Source organism: Melanostigma gelatinosum (genome assembly GCF_949748355.1).
Source record: "Melanostigma gelatinosum genome assembly, chromosome: 8".
NCBI classification, from domain to species: domain Eukaryota; kingdom Metazoa; phylum Chordata; class Actinopteri; order Perciformes; family Zoarcidae; genus Melanostigma; species Melanostigma gelatinosum.
In genome coordinates, this window is record NC_136641.1 from 13,250,047 (window position 1) to 13,270,447 (window position 20,401).

At 39.3% G+C, this 20,401-nt stretch overlaps 2 protein-coding genes across 2 annotated transcripts; both read right to left on the reverse strand.

Moving 5' to 3' along the window:
* Window positions 1-672: 672 nt before the first annotated feature.
* On the reverse strand, window positions 673-13,951 carry tmem201 (transmembrane protein 201). The gene is made up of 11 exons (XM_079274281.1): window positions 13,765-13,951; window positions 12,803-12,923; window positions 12,451-12,639; window positions 12,172-12,351; window positions 11,084-11,448; window positions 10,778-10,978; window positions 6,919-7,139; window positions 5,661-5,723; window positions 5,265-5,555; window positions 4,976-5,098; window positions 673-4,125 (listed from the first exon to the last, which is right to left on the reverse strand). The coding sequence occupies exons 1-11, from the start codon at window positions 13,872-13,874 to the stop codon at window positions 4,028-4,030; spliced, it is 1,962 nt and encodes a 653-aa protein (XP_079130407.1). The 5' UTR covers window positions 13,875-13,951; the 3' UTR covers window positions 673-4,027.
* A 1,600-nt stretch (window positions 13,952-15,551) lies between these two features.
* On the reverse strand, window positions 15,552-16,331 carry foxl2l (forkhead box L2-like; the record flags this gene model as incomplete). The annotated part of the gene is made up of 1 exon (XM_079273111.1): window positions 15,552-16,331. One exon carries the CDS (start codon window positions 16,329-16,331, stop codon window positions 15,552-15,554), a length of 780 nt encoding a protein of 259 aa, XP_079129237.1.
* Between the last annotated feature and the right edge of the window lie 4,070 nt (window positions 16,332-20,401).

Here is a 20,401-nt window from a genome sequence, read left to right on the forward strand (position 1 = left end):
AGTAGGAAAAACACAGGCGAAAAATGATAACGTTAACAATGTCAAAATGTCTGCTTTAAAAAAGATCCTCTGAAGGTAACAGACATGGGGAGGCTCTAATCGAACAAGCAAAACCGCATGTAGCAAACAAACGGACAAGTAACTCAGAATGGAAGTGCTCACAAAGCGTCAATGGATGGATGCCATTAACAAAAGTTTGAATGATTGGGGTTGATTGATGAACTCGTGAAAAAGCAATTTAAAAAGGCTGAACACATCTCAAAAAAATGTAATTCCATCAGATCAAGATATGTCAGAGGAATTAACAGGAAGGTCTTAATAATTCAGTTTCCCCAACTACTTTTACACTAAAAAATACACTCATATTTCATAGCAGCAAAATCATTTTTAAATTTTCCAGCACAAAGAACTGAACTGAGTTGAGTTTGGAGTTCCCTAAAAGCTTCAATGTAACCTTAAATGATGCAAACTTTGAGATTACCAAACCAACCATCCGACTTAAATGTTCATCAAGGACGCTCATCGTCACACGAAGCAAACATGTAGAAGAAAAGATGCTGGTGACTGCAGAGAAGCGAGGATATCAGATCTATCTTTCACACATCCTCTAGTAATAACAGATTTATGAACCTGGATAAATAGTAAACACTTTATTGAAACGTATGGGTCCAGATGAAACAAGCCAATGCTGCTCCTTACATTCACACACAGACTACACAGCTGTTGCAGACAAACATTTGCATTGCTGAACACAGTGGAATAACAAACAGTGAGAGAACCTAAATATATATACTTATTGTAAAAGAGTCTGAAATGGACATTCTTTGATTTGACATAAAAGTGATGTGCTGTCCGAAAAAAAAATAATCACAATATAACTTCATTGCATTTTACATACAAATTCAAAGATACATTTATTTGAATTTTAACTGAAAAAAAATGTTTTGTCTCCTTCATAACATTTACATTTCAACATAAACGTGATCTTTCAATGAATGAACCTTCTTCAGAGAGGACACATATGCCGGGTTACACATCAAGTACAAATGCACAAGTCTGTATACAGAATTTCAAATACCTTTAAAAAAAATTGTTTTAAAAACATTCATTGTCAGGCTGCCCAGAGACAGTTTTCTTAACTGAGACAACTCCAAGTCATTTAGAGGTCTTTCAGTAGCAAGTTATGTTTTCTCAGAAACTTGGTATCTTAGTGTCCAGAAATAGCCTGAGCAATGTGACAGACTTGTTCAAAAACAATATTTTCATGTCTTTCTTCCAGACAGTCAGATGACTTGGTATTCCACAATTATTATTTTTTACTATTTTAGACCGTTAAAAAGAACAAAAAACTCCTGCACACGGTCTGCTTCACTTACGGTACATTCAGAGATATTTAGTGACAACGTTTAGGGACATAGACCTTCATCAGGTTACTTTACAAGACAATAGGAGAGCATTTCTTAAATGTGTTGGTAGACCAATCAGGTGACGCTACAAAATGACATCACTCACTCAATAAGGAATCCCAATTAGCACATCATGGCCACCAAAGGCCGACACTATAAGCATGAAAACATAATTTCATATTGAAAGAGTGTCTTAGAAATAGATCAAAATGCAAATACACATAATAAAGCAAAACTGCCATACCTCCTAGCACCTGTCAACCTACTGGTGTGCAAAAGCTCTTTTTACAGACTTTGTTTAAAAAAAAAAAAAAAAAAAAAAAAAAAAAAAAACACACTTCCCTAAATTACATTCCCATGTCAAACTCCTCCTAACTGTTCGGAGGACTGTATTAATAAAGGCCCTACTGAGCAAAACTCCAGAACTCAGATGTACGATGTTTTAGTGTCGGGGGCCTCCCCCTCCTTTGAGCATCTCAAATTAAAATGGGAGGAAGACCTTGGGGAGAAGATCTCGGATGAAATCTGTAAAATCGTCGATTGTAATGATCCACAAAAACCTCCATGTATGTCTCACAGTTTGATCCAATTTAAAATATTTCGCTGCATGCATCTGTCGAGGAGTGGACTTTCCCAATCGGTCTATGTTGCAACAAAGACTCTGCGACTCTTATTGGTTCATTTTGCGCTGAGGACTGAAAAACACTCTCCAACATGCCCGACAGAGCCAGGTCTGTTTTTGGCATTGCTCATAGATCTGAATCTCTCTCGCACCCGGGCTCTTACTTCCTTGTAGCTTTAAGTAAGAAGTCTCATTCTATATAATCTAGCTCTACCTATACATAGCTGCTGGGTTGAAGTAGTAATGATTGATTTGAAGTTGTAAAAACTCAGATATACCACTCAAGGCTTGGTTAGAGTATATCAACCATTCCTGCCCCAAAATAACAGTCTTCACTACAACAACTACAACTTGATGCCTGAAACTTTTAACCATAACAGTCTCCATTTCATCTATTTATTTAAATTTTACCATGACTTTTTCTTCTTCATTTATTTATATTTTCGTATTTTTTAAATGCATTATCTTTGTAACTATTATTAATATCAGTATTTGTTGGTGTGTTGGCCAGACTCCCAGGGGGTTGGGGTGGGTGGATGCAGATGTTGGCATACTGTACATTGTGGTAATGTTTGAAAAACCCCAAAAATCGTTTGAATATAGTTTAATTATTACTTTGGCTCAAGATAAGAACTTCAAATACACCTTTTAAATGAACACAAATTCTAATTAGACATTGTCTGAGAAAAACCACATAACCTGGTGATTCCGCAAAGTGGCCAGAATGATTCCCGTCTAAAATCAAGCGTGTGGTCATTCAACAACACAATACTTTACATGTAAAATAAAGACCTGAACGTCTGACACTATTACACAAGCAGCAACACAAGCTAACCAACGTGTTTACAAACATCTTACATGTCTAAAATGTACAACTCTTTGTAACTCATGTTCAACACACACACAGACAATAATCACACATCTGTGCACTTCAACTTTAAAAAAGCAATTTTAAATCACATATTCAAAACAGAACACAACCAACCACAAAAAGTGGACATACAACTCAGAAGAAACGCATTCAACTTGAACATGTGTTTGACTACAAGTCATAAGAAAATGTCTCTGTAAATTAGTCCACGGCTCAGTTCCTCTGTGCCATTTGTATGCAAACATCGTGCAACTGTGAAGGTGATTTCTTTAAATACATATTGCACTCGACTGTCAGAGTGTTGCCCCTTACGACCTGGAAACAGGATATCTATGAGCGATAACTGGAACAATAAATAGTTTTGGTGAAAGAGAACCATTTCTGTAGTGAGTGATTGAGACATGTGTCACCATGGTATGAAATATAAAAAAACATAAAATAATTGAATAAACGTCGACTGTAAACTGCATTACAAAACAACATAATAGGATAATTTGACACACCAGTCTTTGATAATGGCAAACATCAGTGCTGTGAAATTATGATGTTACAAAGTAAAAATTCGTACAAATTTCAAACACAACATGCTGTTTAACGTTGAGTTTTGGCCATTGAAGAGAACCAGACATGTCGCTCGGTTTGGAGAAGTAATGCACTCATCACAATCAGTATCAGTGGGTAAGACATGAACCTCTGCATCCAAGCAGCATCAACTCAACAGTACGTTTATTGCACTTCTTTTTAAGCATCAGTGCAAGAATTGAGTCTTTTAAATCAATTACACATGTGCCTGTGTTCATGTAAGGGGAGCAGTGACAAACCAAAAGACAAAACAAGGCCAGATCGCAAAAAATAAATTAAAAAAGCAGTCTTTAATCACATTAAATCAAAAGGCGTAATATTTGATTTTGACCACACAGTTTTCTCGTAACTCCGAGCTAATGGGAGGTACGCTGTTGAAGACAGCTGACGTCTGTATTTCCCTAAGCACCGGCAAACAGCAAGTAGCGGGCAGAAATTTGATGTTTTTCTGACATTGCTTAATGACCTCCAGGTCCACAGACGCGTCACGGTTGTCAACTCACTCTGTGCAGGTCACATGAGAACAGCAGCAGACCCATCCACAGTTCATCTCCAGTTGTAGTACACGTACAGGCCGGCGAAAAACAGGTTGGATGTCAAGCTGACCAACAAAAGGCCCGGCCAGATAAGACGTTTTATCAAACCTGGAGAAGTCACAGCGAAAGCAAATTAATTCTATGAGAAGCGTCATCATTACACCATTAATGTGGAAAGAATGTTTTCCCCTTTCATGTAAATTTTTTTACAGTAAATTCATTTTCCTTTAGACTGATATCAGTCTCAGCTACCGGTAGTTTAAATTTAGGTGCATGTGTATAAGACCATGACAATGTAATCTGAGACCAGTTGTTCTGTTACATTTGTTTCAGCGCCTCCTGGCGGCCGTTTCTGGTACTTGGCTTATGTGCTCATGTCACTTTGGTCAGGAAGTTGATGTTGTTGGTGGAAGAAGGGTGTTTAACAAGTACATATCTCGTGCATAGAGGACAGTACAGTGAAATGACTGACAGAAGAAGAAGTCTACTTCCCTTACAGGACAACCTGCATTCCTAAGCACTATGGAGGAAAGAGGGGGCATCTACACTAAAAACTAGGTCCCGCGCATCAACCTCCTCCCGAATTGGTCAGGGGTACAGCAGAGGGAAGGTTGGCAACTCAACTATGACTGATTTTGTCAGGAGCTCATCACAACGAGTCTGCTGGAATTCAACGACCGAGCAGAGAGTTACAGAGCTCGACGTCAAGCTTGGCTGCAGCAAAGAAGACAACCACGGCGGTGCCCACGGTACTCCAACACACAAGTCAGATTGCCTAAACACTCAGCCAATCAGATACTGGCTTTATAAAGAGGATCAGAACCACGCAAACTCATCAAATACACATTTCTGTATAGACTCTTCTCTGTTCTCTGTAGTACACATACATACAATGAAATTGCTTTAAGAAACGATCTGTTTGCGGCCGGTGCAGACAGAAGGACCAGTTACTACTTACCTTTCGGAGGAGGGGTGTTCTCCGGTCCCTGCGTAGTAGTGCCGACTAAGCATGCGGAAGACTCCGAGGAGCTGCCTCGCCTCTCTTCCATCACACTACCGTCCCTCAAAAAAGAACTCAAATCTGCAAAGACAAATCATAAATCCATAGATAAAATGACCGTAACATTTAAGTTACAAATGAACATGAAGTCTTTTCTCTCTGTTAAGCCTCTATATGTAGGGTTTCAGAATGCCATCCGCTAAAACCCCCAAACTATGAGCAGTTCACTTGTATCAGGTTAACTCACCGTTCTGGCTTTGGAAAGGTGATGTGTCAGCTGAAAAGCAGCCACTGTAGATGGAAGAGGCCGACTTTGCATGGAAATGTGACGACGACACCGACGGGGACATGAGTGCCGGTTCTGGCTCCGTGGAGAAAAGCCGGAGTTTCCGACCACTGATGTTGAGGCGAGCCGGGCTGATGAGGGGGCGCCGTTGTCTGGCAGAACCTGAACTGGATGTCACCGACCCGGCTACTGAAGGAGGTGGAGAGGGGCCAGGGGATGACGGGCGGCTCCCAGACATCAGTGAAAAGTAATCTGGGCCAAAGTGCGGCAGAAAATGTCAACCAAGTGTTCTGAAATTGTATAAAATAAAGAAGACAATAAAGTGGAGATCACAAAAAGCACCAGGAGTTTCAGTACCTGAGGGCAGGGAGTCTTTGTATTGTGAGGCTGGTCTGCTTCCACTAAACAGGTAACCAGAATCTGAAAATAAAGAAAGAAACAATCACACCATTCACCACAACCATGAACCAGCACTTTCCTTAAACATGCAGAAACATAAAGCCAATGTTTTGTGTTTGATAAACCTAAAAGTAGGCAACTTACTGCTATCAAATGAAGGCACAGCTATTGTAAAAGTTAGTGGGATGTGGTGCTGGTGCATCAGTCAGTGTATTTTGATCAAATTCAGCCCCTAGTGGAAAACAACTATAAATGCAGCTCGAGCTGCAACAATCTATTTTCATTACTGATTTATCTGGCAATGACATTCTCAATAAGTCACTCATTTATAGAATGTCACAATACTGAAAAATATCAATTCATATTTATTGAAGTCAATCGTGACATCTCCAATTGCTTGTTTTGTACGACTGACTGAATATCTAAGGATTTTAACTTATAGCAAGAATATTCAGTCAACTATCACACAAGACAGAAATGCAGCAAATCCTGCTGTAGCTGGAACTTTGTTGTGTCCGTCAACTGTCAAAACATATACAATAACTTTCTGTGGTTCGACAAATTGATTAATCGAATAAACATTTTAGTTTTAAATGCAGTTAAATTATAAAATGTAAAGCTGTATTTAGAACAGCTTTAAATTCAGTAGATGTATGTACAGCATCATACATCAGCCAATATTAGCTTATCGCAGATAAATCTGTATCTGCATGCATGTTAACCAATAAGTAAAGAAACTGCTGTAGGGGGGCCATTAAAACCATGTCTGCATTACATAGTTCGTCCTCCAGAGGGCATTGACAAGATGTATTTAAACTATAAAAAGTTGTGCTTTCTTTTTTTATAATATAAGAAAAGAATGCCTCATGGCATGAACCATATAGTGCATCTCTGATGCCACTCCTTCACACATATCTTTCATAGAAAACAGTGAGTCTTCCCGTGTTTGGAAAGAGTGACATGATTCCCACCTACCCTGTTCAACTCAATTCATTTAGTATAGCCCAAAATCACAAACCACAAATTTGCCTCAGAGGGCTTTATCATCTGTACACATGAGACATCCTCCGTCCTGGAACAGGACAAACTCCTCATGGTACTAAATCTAATCACACAAGATTATACCAACCGGCATACAAGGATCTGCCAGTTTGATCAATTGCTATTTTGTCTGTCAACTGAAACTAAATCTTATGAAAGATCTTATGAATGTTACCTGTCCTGGTGAGGGAGGGGGTGGTGCCGAGGCAGAGGGCTCTGCTGAGGCGCCCCGGCAGAGAGGAGGGGGAGGCCTTGCGCTCGTGAGGACTCTGTTGGCAGTGCATGAGCTTGAAGAGGTTGGGGGGCGGCGTCAGGATGAAGGAGTCTGCCAAGTCCTGAGAGAGCAAAGGAGGCTGGCTGCCGAGGGGGGGGCCAGCAGCGCTGCCTGCAAGGTATCTGCAACACAAGAGCAAGGTAACTGTCTACTAACTGAAACCAAAACGTTAACAGAACTGTCAAACGGTTTTAATGCTACAGATAGAGCACACGGAAACTACCGTTTCCATAGAGGACTCCATCATGTGCTTTACAAGTCGTGCTTTAAGGACTTGAATTTTGTATTTAATTAACCTTCAAATGTGATTTTTCTGTTCCACACCAACGTCAATATACTATTTAACAAGTGCATGTCTGAAATAAAATCGTTGGTGCCACACAGCTCCGCCATTTAATGTGAGCACTTTATTAGCGGCAGCTGTCACTGAAATGCTGCTGCTGCAGCAGCTGTCGGACAACGTGCAGCAGCTGAAAGCTCATAAAGAACAAAAGCTCTAGATGCTGCCCAGCAATACAGCTCAACTCGCTCACATCTCCACAACAGACAGTCAGTCAGTGGCCCATACATGTTGTGTGTCATAGTAGTTTGTATTCAGCAATGGAGACTGTTGATAAAGTTTGTCTTTCTAAAAAAAACAAAGAAGTCTAGGCCAACATTAAGGTAATATTTTCCCTCGACTCCAATGCTGTGTAATAAGGCTTTTTCTTAAATACTGGAGAGAAACATACAGATATTAACAATATAGGGTTTGCGCTGAAAACAAACGAAGGCATTTCCTTTCAACGGCCGTTTATTACAGTCAATGTAAAGCAAGCATTCATACAAACTCGTCAAATTGGAGCCTTACATTAAAAGAAAGACACCCAGTTTCAGCATAAGAGCGCCCAAAACATATGTATGATGCAGGAAACCTTTCAGAATGGACGGAGTCTTTAGCTTATTCAGAGTATACAAATTATTGCTTTAATTGTTTATTACTTATCAAGATTTGGTATTATAACCTTTCATTTTTTTAGCATCAGTTCTTTGTGTTTCTGAAAACACACAACTAAAAACATTCCGGTATGACACAATCTTGTTAACTACATATGCATAGTGACACAGTGCAGTAAAAACATCGACATTCACAACTCCATTAGTAAAAAAAGGCATTTCTACAGCCATCACTGTTAAAACACCACGAAAGGTTTCTGGAAATGGTATAATGCTACAGTTGCATTTCCAGTTAGTATTAACGTAAATGTTTGAAGATAATGATAGAGTTAACCACATGGAAAAGTTAACAGTCATACAATTTATCAGATAGATACAGTTCTCACAGCAAAACAAACAAACTCAAACCTTCTAGCACAGCATGTACAACTAAGACAAAGATAAACAAAAAGGTAAAATTACACCATTTATGAAATATTATGCTTTTCTTACTTAAAATGGAGGCGCAGACCAGTGTGAGTTTCAATGAAAGCGCATTAACATTTCATCATATTGTATCTAAATCTATCTCTAGACTTCATGATGGTGGATGGACGGATGCAATAAAGCATTGTGTACTGGAGAAGAGTTGAGTGATGAGTTTTAATTTTTATGATAAACTCTTGACAAAGATAATGTAACAGGCAGTTTGTTACATGATGCATTTATGAAAGGTAAAAAAAAATTAAAACATAATTACTGATGAATCGATAGTCAACACATTGAACATTTATTCATGCTAACGAACTACAGCATGGCAATATGTCCAAAAAAAAAGTTAAATCACAGCTTCTGCAAATTACTATGTAGGTTTTAGGAAAGTATCTGTAGCGTCTTACATTGAGCAGCACTTTGGTTGCAAACAACAATTTAAAGCTTTGAGAAAACGACACCAAAATACGCCAGTTTGCGAACGTAACTCCAACTACAGCACAGAGCAACATGCAATCTAAACTCCAGTTACAGTACTCTCTCCACCAAACACAACCTATGAACACATTCTACAGCTACGAGTATGTAAAACCTTTTCACATTACCGTCAATTAAATATCCCTCTTCACTCAACACATTCCATTAAAGAAAAACAAAACGGGCCAATTTGGCCAGAGGCGAAACGTTAGCGCATGCAACTAGTACGTCCATCAGTGCTTTTAATCCATCAACATGTTAGAATGTTGGCAAAGGACAGTTCAGTATTACCGGAAGAGATCAAGAAAAACAAAAGGTAAGTGTTGAAGAAGGTGACAGTCCAACATCTCGCTTGAGACTTACTTTAAAATGATGTCAACATGTTCAGGCACTGATGCCACAGTGTCACCAGAGACTCTTACTTAGACGCCATCACCTCGAGCAACACGAGCCAAGAACCTGACAGGTAGGCACCATTCTTGAGCATCGGCTTTTGGCACAGCAGAGCGTGACAAAAACATAATTTAATTAAAAGTATACAAAGCAAAAATAAACATCAGGTATTACCGGTTGACAGTTCGGTCCATGCTAAGTTCCAGGCAGAGGGAAAAACTGAAGTATAATAAAAATGGGAATCACAGCACAAGATGACAAATGGGACGAGGAGAAGAGCAGCACACGGCAGGGCTTTCCAACCAGTGACCGATTTATGGGAAAAACATTAATGAACGACAGACTGCTTTTCCCAGGTAGCAATGCGTTTCGGTTTTCAAATGGCAATATGCATAAGAACTGTCAAAATGAAAATGCAATAGTAGCCGCATCACCACAAAGATATCACGGAAAAACCTTCTACGTCTGCCCGGAGAGCTGGTGCGTTGTTTCATCACCGATGCTTTATTCCCGAGAGATTCCTAACGGACATTAGTTACAAATGAACAGCGGCTTCAAACGACTCACGATGGAACACTTTTTGGAAATATTCAACGTCCTTCTTCGTTCAGAAGTTGTATACGACGTGATGCAATACAGTCTCCACAAATTAGTACTTCATGCAACGAGCTGTAGTAAGTAAATGCTATTCAACCCACAGCCAAGCCAGTGTTAATAAATAAATGAGTACATTCAAAATGCTTTAAAATACATTTAGTGTAGTACTATAGTTAAAATACTGCTATATTGGCTTTAAAACAGTCAGTCCATCACACATTTGCTGTAGTAAATAAGGAATTGTCACTGTAATCAGTCATAGATTCATAGTTTTGAATCGATAGAAAATGTGGCACAATTTCCCACAAAACACATTCTGTAAAGTGTATTCATGTTGGTTTCTTAATTCTTAATTAATTTTTGATTCCTGAAAGACTCTCGAGTCAAGTTTCTTTCATTGAAACAAATCTATCATTGAATCAAACCAGAAGGATTAGGAATTGTTAGCTGTGCGTACCCTACCACTTTATTTTTCATCATTTGTTTTAATACCATTTACTACTTCAGTCAATGTTAGCCTCTGACACGTCACACACAACAAACACCTGTAGACTATGTGCATATGTGCCTGAAGGTGAGGCTTTGATGTGATTCAGCAAGTTGTTGTCGTGTTCTCTTCCTATCATGGGCCACACACACAATCCTTTGCTTCAGGTTTGCCATTCACATCATAACCTCACAGTCATTCGCACACAGCAGTAAAAAGGTTACCAGTATAAAAAAATGGACAGTGAATAAAAACAGCTTGTTCCGTTATGGAATACATATAGGCAATAGATTGTGTTTCAAACTGGTTATCATTAACACAATGCTCTCGTGGAAAGATGAGTCTTTACAAAACCCCATATTTTAAACACAATTTGAACTTTACTGCCCAGATTCTGACCTTCGATATCTGGCTCTTCTTGGACCCACTGGTTTGCGAGTTGCCACAGCAGCGGAAAAGCTGACTAGGCAACAGAGGGAGACGGTGCCGAGCTTGCCGATGTCCATCCAGCCCGAGGCATCAGTCGAGTAGCCCTCAGCCAAGTGGAGGCACAGGACGAGGAACCACAGGACAGAGGCTACAGCATCAATTCTCCTCAACCTGAAAATAGAGCAACACGTGAGCTTGCAGAGTTTGTTTTGTTTGAATGTAACTCGTCTGGGATGACCTTTCCAAACGGCAGATAAAGAGGCAGTGGCTACTTACCTCACAGATCCTGCTAAGAAGATAGCAGTAAGACAAGTCAGCAGGCCAACAGAGACTACAGCCAACTGGTTGTCCTTTCCATGCTGCCAAACCAGCTTCGCGTTATCTATGACCTCGTCTGGGAGCAGCTCCCGCAGACCCTGCCATACAGGCACGTCTCCACTAGTGTCGTTGTTGGGGGTGGACTCATTGTGAGGTTTGGGCTTTGGAGGAATGACCCCACCACTTAATGTCTGTGGGCCACTAAGCGATGTAGGCTGGTATGGCAAGTCACACAAAGATGTAGCAACTAGGAAAGTAGAAATCAGGAAGGTAAGGGTCCGTAACAGTATGACCCCAGTGGGAGAAGACACAGAATGGGAGCTCTGTGGGAGAAAGAAGATGTTTTTGATGGGAATCCTGACATTTTCACAACATACAGAAATCAATAAGCTCTGCATAGACGAATGTTGACATAAAATAACAAGAACAGGCAACAAGACACGATGGAGGGTGAATCTGATTCATGTTTTCACTTTGAACAAAGACTACACCAGGGGTGTGAAAGCCAATTAAATGAAACCCAAACAGATCGAGTACTGGGGGCTTAAATTGCCAAAAAACAGTTAGTACATATGAGTGTAATTATTACTGGTGTGGCGGAAGAAAACCGAAACCCCATGCACTCAAATGTGATTGTGCTGTATTGGAGTTACAAAGCAGGTTGACAACCCCGGGTTTAACAGCTCAGCTTTGGGCATGTGCGTATTAAAAAGATGGGAATATATATATATATATATATATATATATATATATATATACATACACACACATATATATATACACATATATACATATATATCAACAAACTTAGCACATGCTCATTGAGGTGGCATAAAGTAAGATAACTTCAGATAAAAACATACTCGGTTGGCATAGCGTTTTACTTCTACCGGTAATCATCTTCCAAGTACATAAAGATTTTGTATTCTCGTGTTCCACTGAGCAACAGTGATGGAGTAATTCAATGAATTATCTGACACAAATGCATTCATTCACACACTTTGCTTGCTAGACGTCTGTAGTCTTGGCCATTGCCTTGCACTGACCTTTATGAAGCTCTTGTCTGATTCTCCGCTGCGTCGAAGCGGATGGTTTAGGAGCACGGTTCGAAGTTGCCGGTTTTGATATTTAATGTAGTATTCTACTACTGTCTGACACGGCCTGCATAACTTATAGGTCTGCTCCAGGTGGTGCTTGTATGCCTCGATTTCCTCATCGTAGTTCTCCTACAAAGAAGACAAAGAATTATAAATCTAGTGCTTACAGTCAGTAATGGTAACAGTAAAGACAGTGTTGTAGAAAATAGAAAAGAACAGAATACATACATCATCCCGAGGGACAAATGAGGCCAACTGCTTTATTACGACAGTCTGGTTCTTAGAGCACTTTCTGCACAAGAGCATCTGACTGTTAACCCCTTGCTGTGGCTTGACTGTCGGGGGAAGGCCACCAGATACTCCGTGGTTAAGATGCTCCATGTACTGAGCCGGGATGGGTTTGTTGTAATCCCCATTCTGAAAACAAGGTCAACAGGTCAACAAAAAGAATAGTATAAAAACACACATCTTACAGCACAGGCACAAAGAAATAAAAAAAAATATTTCCTGGCAATTTATTGACATGCTTTAGCATAATATATAACATAATTCACAGGTGTCGTGTACTTTTGAAACTAACCTCCTGGAAGCCATTGTATTGATCACAATTGGGACAGTCCCAGCAGTTCCTGTTCCCGAAGGGCACCACAGAATCCTGATTACAAAACCAGCAGTTCACGTCTGCGTGGGATGGCTTTTTCCTGTAAATAAGAAGTGGACTTCTATGACGCTGTCAATCAAACTTGCCAATGTGTTTTTGAGGTACAAGTATCACTACTATATTAATGACGCACTACTCGTCTTATATACTGACTTAGTGTATTACATGGTTGAATATTATGTCAATCTGTTAGCAGGTCCTTGATGTTTGGGAAGCCCTGGTGTACCATCTCTTTTTCAAAGGGCGTCCCAACATATAGCACAATGACTGCGTAACAACAGCGGTGTAATAGATTAAATACAAAATATAAATCAATACAGCGAGACAAACATCCCCCACATATTAATTGATGGAAACATTAAAACAACATGGTGGCTAAAGTGACCAATAAAAGATAAACCGTAGTGTTCGTGGATCACCAAATACAATAAGATCAGATATCCACATAATGTTTATACAGTGACAGCTTCAATGGTAACAAGAGATGTGTGACATATAACGTTAACTGATATGATAAAAATAACTGAATCAGCATTTGATTAATGTATGCACACAGTAGTTTTCAAACACCAAAAACTAGAAAATATGTACATTCAAATCGTGAAAAACAATATTCATCTTAACGTTAATGTCGCAAAACTATCTTAAGTTAGTTAGCAACACAGCTAGCTAGCAAAGTTAGCACTCGGTCCAGCGTAACGTTAGAAAAGAGACGACTCTTGGGAAATGGGAAATATATCAGGGCATTTTTGTTTGCAAGATTATTTCTTCAATGTCACAATTTTGAAACAACCAATGCAAATGTTGACAATTGTTTGCTAACTTGCACTAACATTCGTTACGTGAATCTAGCTAAAACACATGCAGGACCTTGAAGTTACCTGGTGGCAATTTTGTATATCAGCGCTCCAACGGCGACAGACGCCGTAGCTCCAACTCCACTGTACATTAATTCAGGATACTCCAACATAAGCTGGTTTAACGCCTCCATCTCTGCTGCAAGTAGCAATCAAAGCTAACAAAACACGAGAAATATAATGCTAAGGTTCGGTATCGCAAAACACGGCGCGAGAGCGCACGCGGCAAGCGATCCCTTTTGTTCACGCCCATAAAACGGAAGCGGAAGCTGCGTAACTGCCTGGACGCATTCCAATATGTGTTATTCATTCCTTCTTGTTGACTGCACCGTTCTTTAAAACCACCCATGATTAAACTGTTACACGAATCTAAATGTTTTCACCATATTTGTGAGTGTCTTAGGTAGAAGTATTTAAAAAAAAAATTGAAATCAGTCACACTTTTGTTTGATTCTAAGCAAAGCGTAGTGTAGTGAACGAGGAGTGTGATGGTGTTGGAATGTGAGAGCGAAGACTTTTTCCTCTCATCATGGTTTAAACCTCAAAATACTACTGTGCATTACTGTTCTTAAAAAAATCAACTTGTATGCTGTCAAAGAATACTCACCTTCTGAAACGTGCAGCTGCATCCTGTTACCAAACGTCACCCTGCCAAATGTCATGGCCAGAGGTTGAAAGCAACTAAGTACATAATATACTTCTACTCCACTACTATTCAGAATCAAATATTGTACATTTACTCCACTACATTTGTTTCATAAAGTTAGTTACTAGTTTCTTTGCTGATTCAGATTAATATTATAATAATACATATAATCTACACACAAATGTAAGATACATAAAGATCTTTTTTTAAAGTAATTAGATCAACTTGATGTATATGTATCATAATTCTAGTTTAACAATATAACATGCATTATTTGCAATTGGATGATGAGTAATTCTACTTTTGGTTCTTTAGGTGAAGTTTGCTGTTAATACATTTGTACTTTTAAGTCGATTTTTTAAATGCATGACTTTTAACAGTGTATTAGAAGCTCTAGGCTAATTATTCCACCACTGATCATGGCTAGATACCGTTTTTGAGGACAGTTATTTAAATAATTTCAACAAAGCTTATATCTTGAGAGATAAACGTGACAGTCCTTTGCATCAGTTAACCGCTAAAACTTTGAAAGCTGAACAATGACTTTTGTATATTAGCCTACTGGCGTTACAATGAATGAATAGATGAATAGCCGCATACAGTAAAGGAGTAAGTCAATCAATACGAGTAGTTTATGCAAAAATAACATTTTATTTTAACAAACATGATGTATTCTACATCAAGTGACCATAACTCATCAGTGCTTTGATGTCCCCAATAGTTGCATAGCAGTACGGATAATTGCACAAAACCAGAGAAATAAAATAAATAACATAATTACAAATGTATTCAAAAGTAAGAACATTTAAAAAATGTAAAAAAAAAAAAAACAGCAATAGGTAAAAACGAAATAAAACAAAAACGTTTATTTGGTTCCAAATAATTCTTCAACAAAAGAGGCATAAACTAAGCCTCAGACTCAAATCAACTGTCTTCCTGAAACTTGATCAGTGATATTTCTAAAACAAAATGCGATGCGTAACGTTGACGTCACTGACAGAAATTCCTTGGCATTTATCCAACAATTGATCACAGTTAACGTCACACATTTCTGTACCTTAATAACAAATCAATGTTGTCTGCCAAACGAGTGACAGCCCACGTTAAACAGATGAACCTTGAGGCAGTGAACTAACCGGCTGTCAACAGTCAATAAATCAAAACTCTACTGATCATAGGAGTACGCTCGCGGCGCCTCCGCTTGTCTTGCATAGGTGGTGAGCTGCTGGTAGTTACATGCCATCGAAACGGTGCCTCCGCCGGGGCTCACCGACTGGGTCACTGCGCCGTAGGGACACCCATTGTGCGGCACCAGCACGGGCGGGTGGCGGTGGTAGGCGCCGTAGGGAGAGTGATGGAAGTGTGAGGGCGAGCAGTACGAGCTCACCGGGCCGCTCGGGGACATGACCTGAGGTGTCGGGTATGCGGACTGCTGGGGCAGGCTCCAGGAGCTGCTCACGTAAGGCTGCAGGTAGAGCGGCTCAGGATAGTCCACGGAGTTCCCGGTCAGATAAGGCACGCTCGGGGGTCTGTAGGGTCTCCTCACCCTCCTCCGCCGCCGGTAGTTCCCCTTGTCGAACATATCCTCAAATGCGGGGTCCAGCATCCAATAGTTGCCTTTCCTGTCCCTTCCGTAGTCTCGGGGAATCTTGACGAAGCACTCATTGAGAGACAAATTGTGTCTTATGCTATTTTGCCACCCTTTTTTGTTCTTCTCGTAGTAGGGGAACTTGAAGATGATGTAGTCATATATTCCACTGAGCGTCTGTCTCTTGTCGTGGCTGTCCTTGATGGCCATGGCAATGAGAGCCACGTAAGAGTACGGCGGCTTCCCCTGCTGCCCGGCCTCCTCCTCCTCACCTTTGGGTTCAGACAGGGGCGAGTTGGAGCTGATGTCCAGGAGCTGCACTCCCTGCTCGGCGGGGGATTCCTGCTCTGCATCCATGGGCTCAGGTGTCCGTTTGTGCGTCCTGCGAGGGCAAAAACGCTGCAATCTGCAGAGCAAAGCCAGGCAGCGCTATACGATTGTGTCCGCAGGTGCACACACTCCTCCCACAGCAGTTATCGCCATCTTTCATCTCGCCGGGTTTCTCACGCTGTTTAAGCCACTGTATGCGACTATGTGTGCAGTCTGTTTAGGTTGAAACAGGGGTCACAGGACTGTGTTGTAACAATAATCGATCTTCAACACCGATAATCAAACATCAATCACTTTGGAGCGAGGCGATCAAAGACGAAGTTGAGTTTCGTTGAGTTTGGTGTTCAGCGTGGGAAAGTCATTCTCAACAGATGGAGATGGGCGCAACGCACTGCAGTCTTTTGAACAATGTAAAACAAATTGACACATTTATTCACGTCTTTATTTAAATTCAGTTTACAGTTCAGGTTAATGCACTTCAGGTATTATTTCACTTCACAAATTTGATTTGCTACCGACAAAACAAGGATTATCACAAATAACATATATTTTAGCGAAAAAATATATATATTTAAAAAAAACAAGCCTTGAACTTTTTTTGACGAACTTTTCGATCCCTCCCAAATGTATTTATTCGGTTTTCAGTGTCAGTAATATGCTATCAACATATTCCTGTTTACAGTTAAAATAAAATAAAAGTTAAGGATAAAATATATCAATAACATTCACAATAAGAAAAATATACAAAAGACAATAATAACCATGGGATGATAAAACACGAAAAGAACTACGAAGTCACAGTTAGACTGATTTGGACAGAAGACAAATATATTCAAAACTGGTATGATATTTGCATAAAGACTGACACTAATTTGAATTAGTTTGTATACTACTGTAGCTTGTTAATTTATAACGCCTTATATAGCCTATAATAAATCCTAATTCTTTTTTTGATTAAATTTTTTGTGATAAACTCCAATCCACAAAGTAACTAAAATGATCAATATTGGAGTAAAAAGTGCAATATTTGGCTCTTAATTGTAATACAGTAGCAGAAAATGAAAATACTAAAGCAAAGTACAAGCACCTCTAATTTGTACACTCAAGTAAATGTATTTAGCTGCTTTCGACCACTGCACACAGCTTCACACATTAGATCAACTCAGAGGCATGTGATAGTTTGGTATTTTCAGATGAATATGTTACAGAGAAGTAGTGAGACTTGCAGGTATCAGTGCAGCATACCACCCACATACAGTGAGGCATGAACAGCAGGCCTGTCTGTCCGCTGAGGATGGTAGATAATGATCACCTGCTCTCGCCAGACACTCTGTCTGACTGAACTGATTGGGAAACACCGATCTCAAAGAGTCAGCAACAAGTGGAAAGGCAGCTATACGTCTTTGGCAAGGATCAGAGGGAATTTTGGGTTGGCCATTGTTACCACTGTAAGGGTATTATTTGGAGCTACGCTGAATACATTTCTTAAACAATACAAGTTTTGGCAATGAATCAAAAGATAAGGTCTTGATTGTTTTTTGAATAAAGTTTATACAATACAGAATTAAGGGGACCATGACTTTGTCAAACCCGGCCCTCAATAGTTTTTAATTACTTTTTTATGGAGAATCATCACTCAGACCCTAAGAAAAGAAAACTCTATCATCCCATGTTTTCCAATGACATCAAAAATATCATGCTGAAATGATAAAGAAATTCATATACAATTGTACACAATACGTCTGGATGTTTAGTTATCTTTAATGGTGCAGTAATAAAAGAATGTTAATTAAATAATCACTATCAGTCAATATAAGAATGCTATGCAAGGGAAGTTTCAGGCCACCCTGTACTGTTAATGAAAAGCTTGTCTCATGCATGTAGTCCAGGTAGAAATTATGAAAATGGTACAGTCAATCACAGGATGTTGTTGTCCATGTTCAGGATCTTTCTTTTATTAAATGTATCGACTTCATGGCCAGAGAGAGTCAATGAGCTACTTTTCCTGACTCTGTAGCAAATTTTGCTGACACAGTGGTTCAGGAATGAGTTCCGATATACTCGTATGTCTCATCTCCTCCCCTGCTCTGTTTTTTACGAATGAAAATGATGAACGGAAACTGGACAGCCTTCTGTCCAATTTCTCACAGAGAAAGCTAGATTTACCTCCTGATGTCATATGAGCGAAGCGAGGCGCCAGGCTAAACACAATCTGTGTAGTTTAAGCTATCTGAGACGAAAGAAGAATGCAGCAAACTGCCAAAAACAAAGATCATGAACGCCAGGTTTAGACGGAAGAAGAGTTGCACTCCTCAAAAATCCAATTCAAGTATATATTTTATAGACAGCATTTACATTTAGAGTGATGAACTTAAGTTTATGATAAAATATAATTGATGCAATCTGTTCAAAACATACTTCCATTTAAAGCGTCAAGAATTGAAAGATATTTCTTATTTATTTTCAATACTGTGCAACAGTTTTATGAATATGCATAATTCTTGCTGTATTACATCAATTATTAAGGCTCTCAAGAACATCTCTAAAATCAACAGACTAATAGATTTTTAAGGACAAGTTTGTCTCTATTTCTCTTTAATGGAGAGCTATCAAACATGCCACACTGCTGCTATTAATTGGAAGGCTGGAAACCCAAAATATCAGTAAAATATTACTTGAAGATGTCCATGATGTACTTGTGTCTGACAAACAAACACAACAATCATATATTCAATGAATATATGTTTAAAGATCATGTTTGACATCACTGAGTAGATTTCAAGGAGTTCTCGATAATATCCTGAAACCCAATAACATTGAAATCATTATTTGAACACAAATAATGTTACTATAAAAAAATAAGTAACCTCTATTAAATGAATATGAAATGTGTTACTTTATCCTGATCATTACACAATGAAATGTGGATTGTTACTACTGGAATAATACAATTATAAATTGAATTGTACACAGTAACACATTTATTTATGACAATGTATTTATGTGGGATAAGTTTCTTTTTTGGTCAGAACTAGAAAAAAGCACATTTCCCTCTGTTTCCTGGCAGAAAAAGTAACAAAGTACATTTACTTGAGTATGTTTTATGAACACGATTAGTTAAATATTAGAATATTCTACTTCTCTCTCTATGTCTGACAGTATGTTTAGAAATGTTGTGTACCCTTACAAATTTGACCCGTTTTGACATTTGACAGCAGTAAAAATACCCTAAACGTCATTCTTTTAGCCTGAAATTTGATGACTTTTCCTAAAGTGACCCAAAATACACAAAAATGCAAATATTTTAAAATGTTATACTTTTGTGCAGGTGCTACACATTTGTGTAGCACTGAGGCTGTTTCGGGTCAAATTTGAGATCTTGAGATGGATTTTAGATCTACCAGTGTGGGTCAATCAAGGAAAATGGTGGTTTTAGGGAATCTTGAAACTATTCAGGCCATGTCTGTATGTATTTGTTATGGGACAGTGGTGACAGAGTTCAAGGGGGACCTCGACACTGTCACGAGAACTGTCTGTGTTCCAACGACTTTTGCCCAGGTTCCCGCAGAGACAGACACGTCTTTGAAGTGGCATGGGGGAGCCGCGAAACGGTGAAATAGTAATACAGCACAGGAGTGATCATGGTGCACAAAGGGAACAGAGGTCATCCACAGGTCAGAGGGTGCCTTGTAACATACACAACACCTGCAAGCACCTGCACCTGCAATGTAATAACATAATCTAAGTAACAAATTTTAATAAATTTGAGTTGGGAGGGTGGTGGTGGGGGGGTCATAACATTATAAAGGTACCTGAGCTGCCCTTTCAGTGACTGACATCAAGGCAGCAAGATTTAGTGAGCAACTGGCCCTTGATCTGTTCTTCCAACATCAGGAGGTTGATAGTGATTTGGAGGATTTATTCTAGAGGTACTAGAGTATATTTGTCGAGAGGTATTTGTTGTTTATACATGCAAAAAGTAAGAATATTCTCCATGCTTTTGCTTGTAATGGTGTATTTTTACAATCAAGTATTGCTTCAGTTACCAGCAGTCAGGATGCGCACTTAAAAGAAAAGAAACAAACATTGACTCTGGA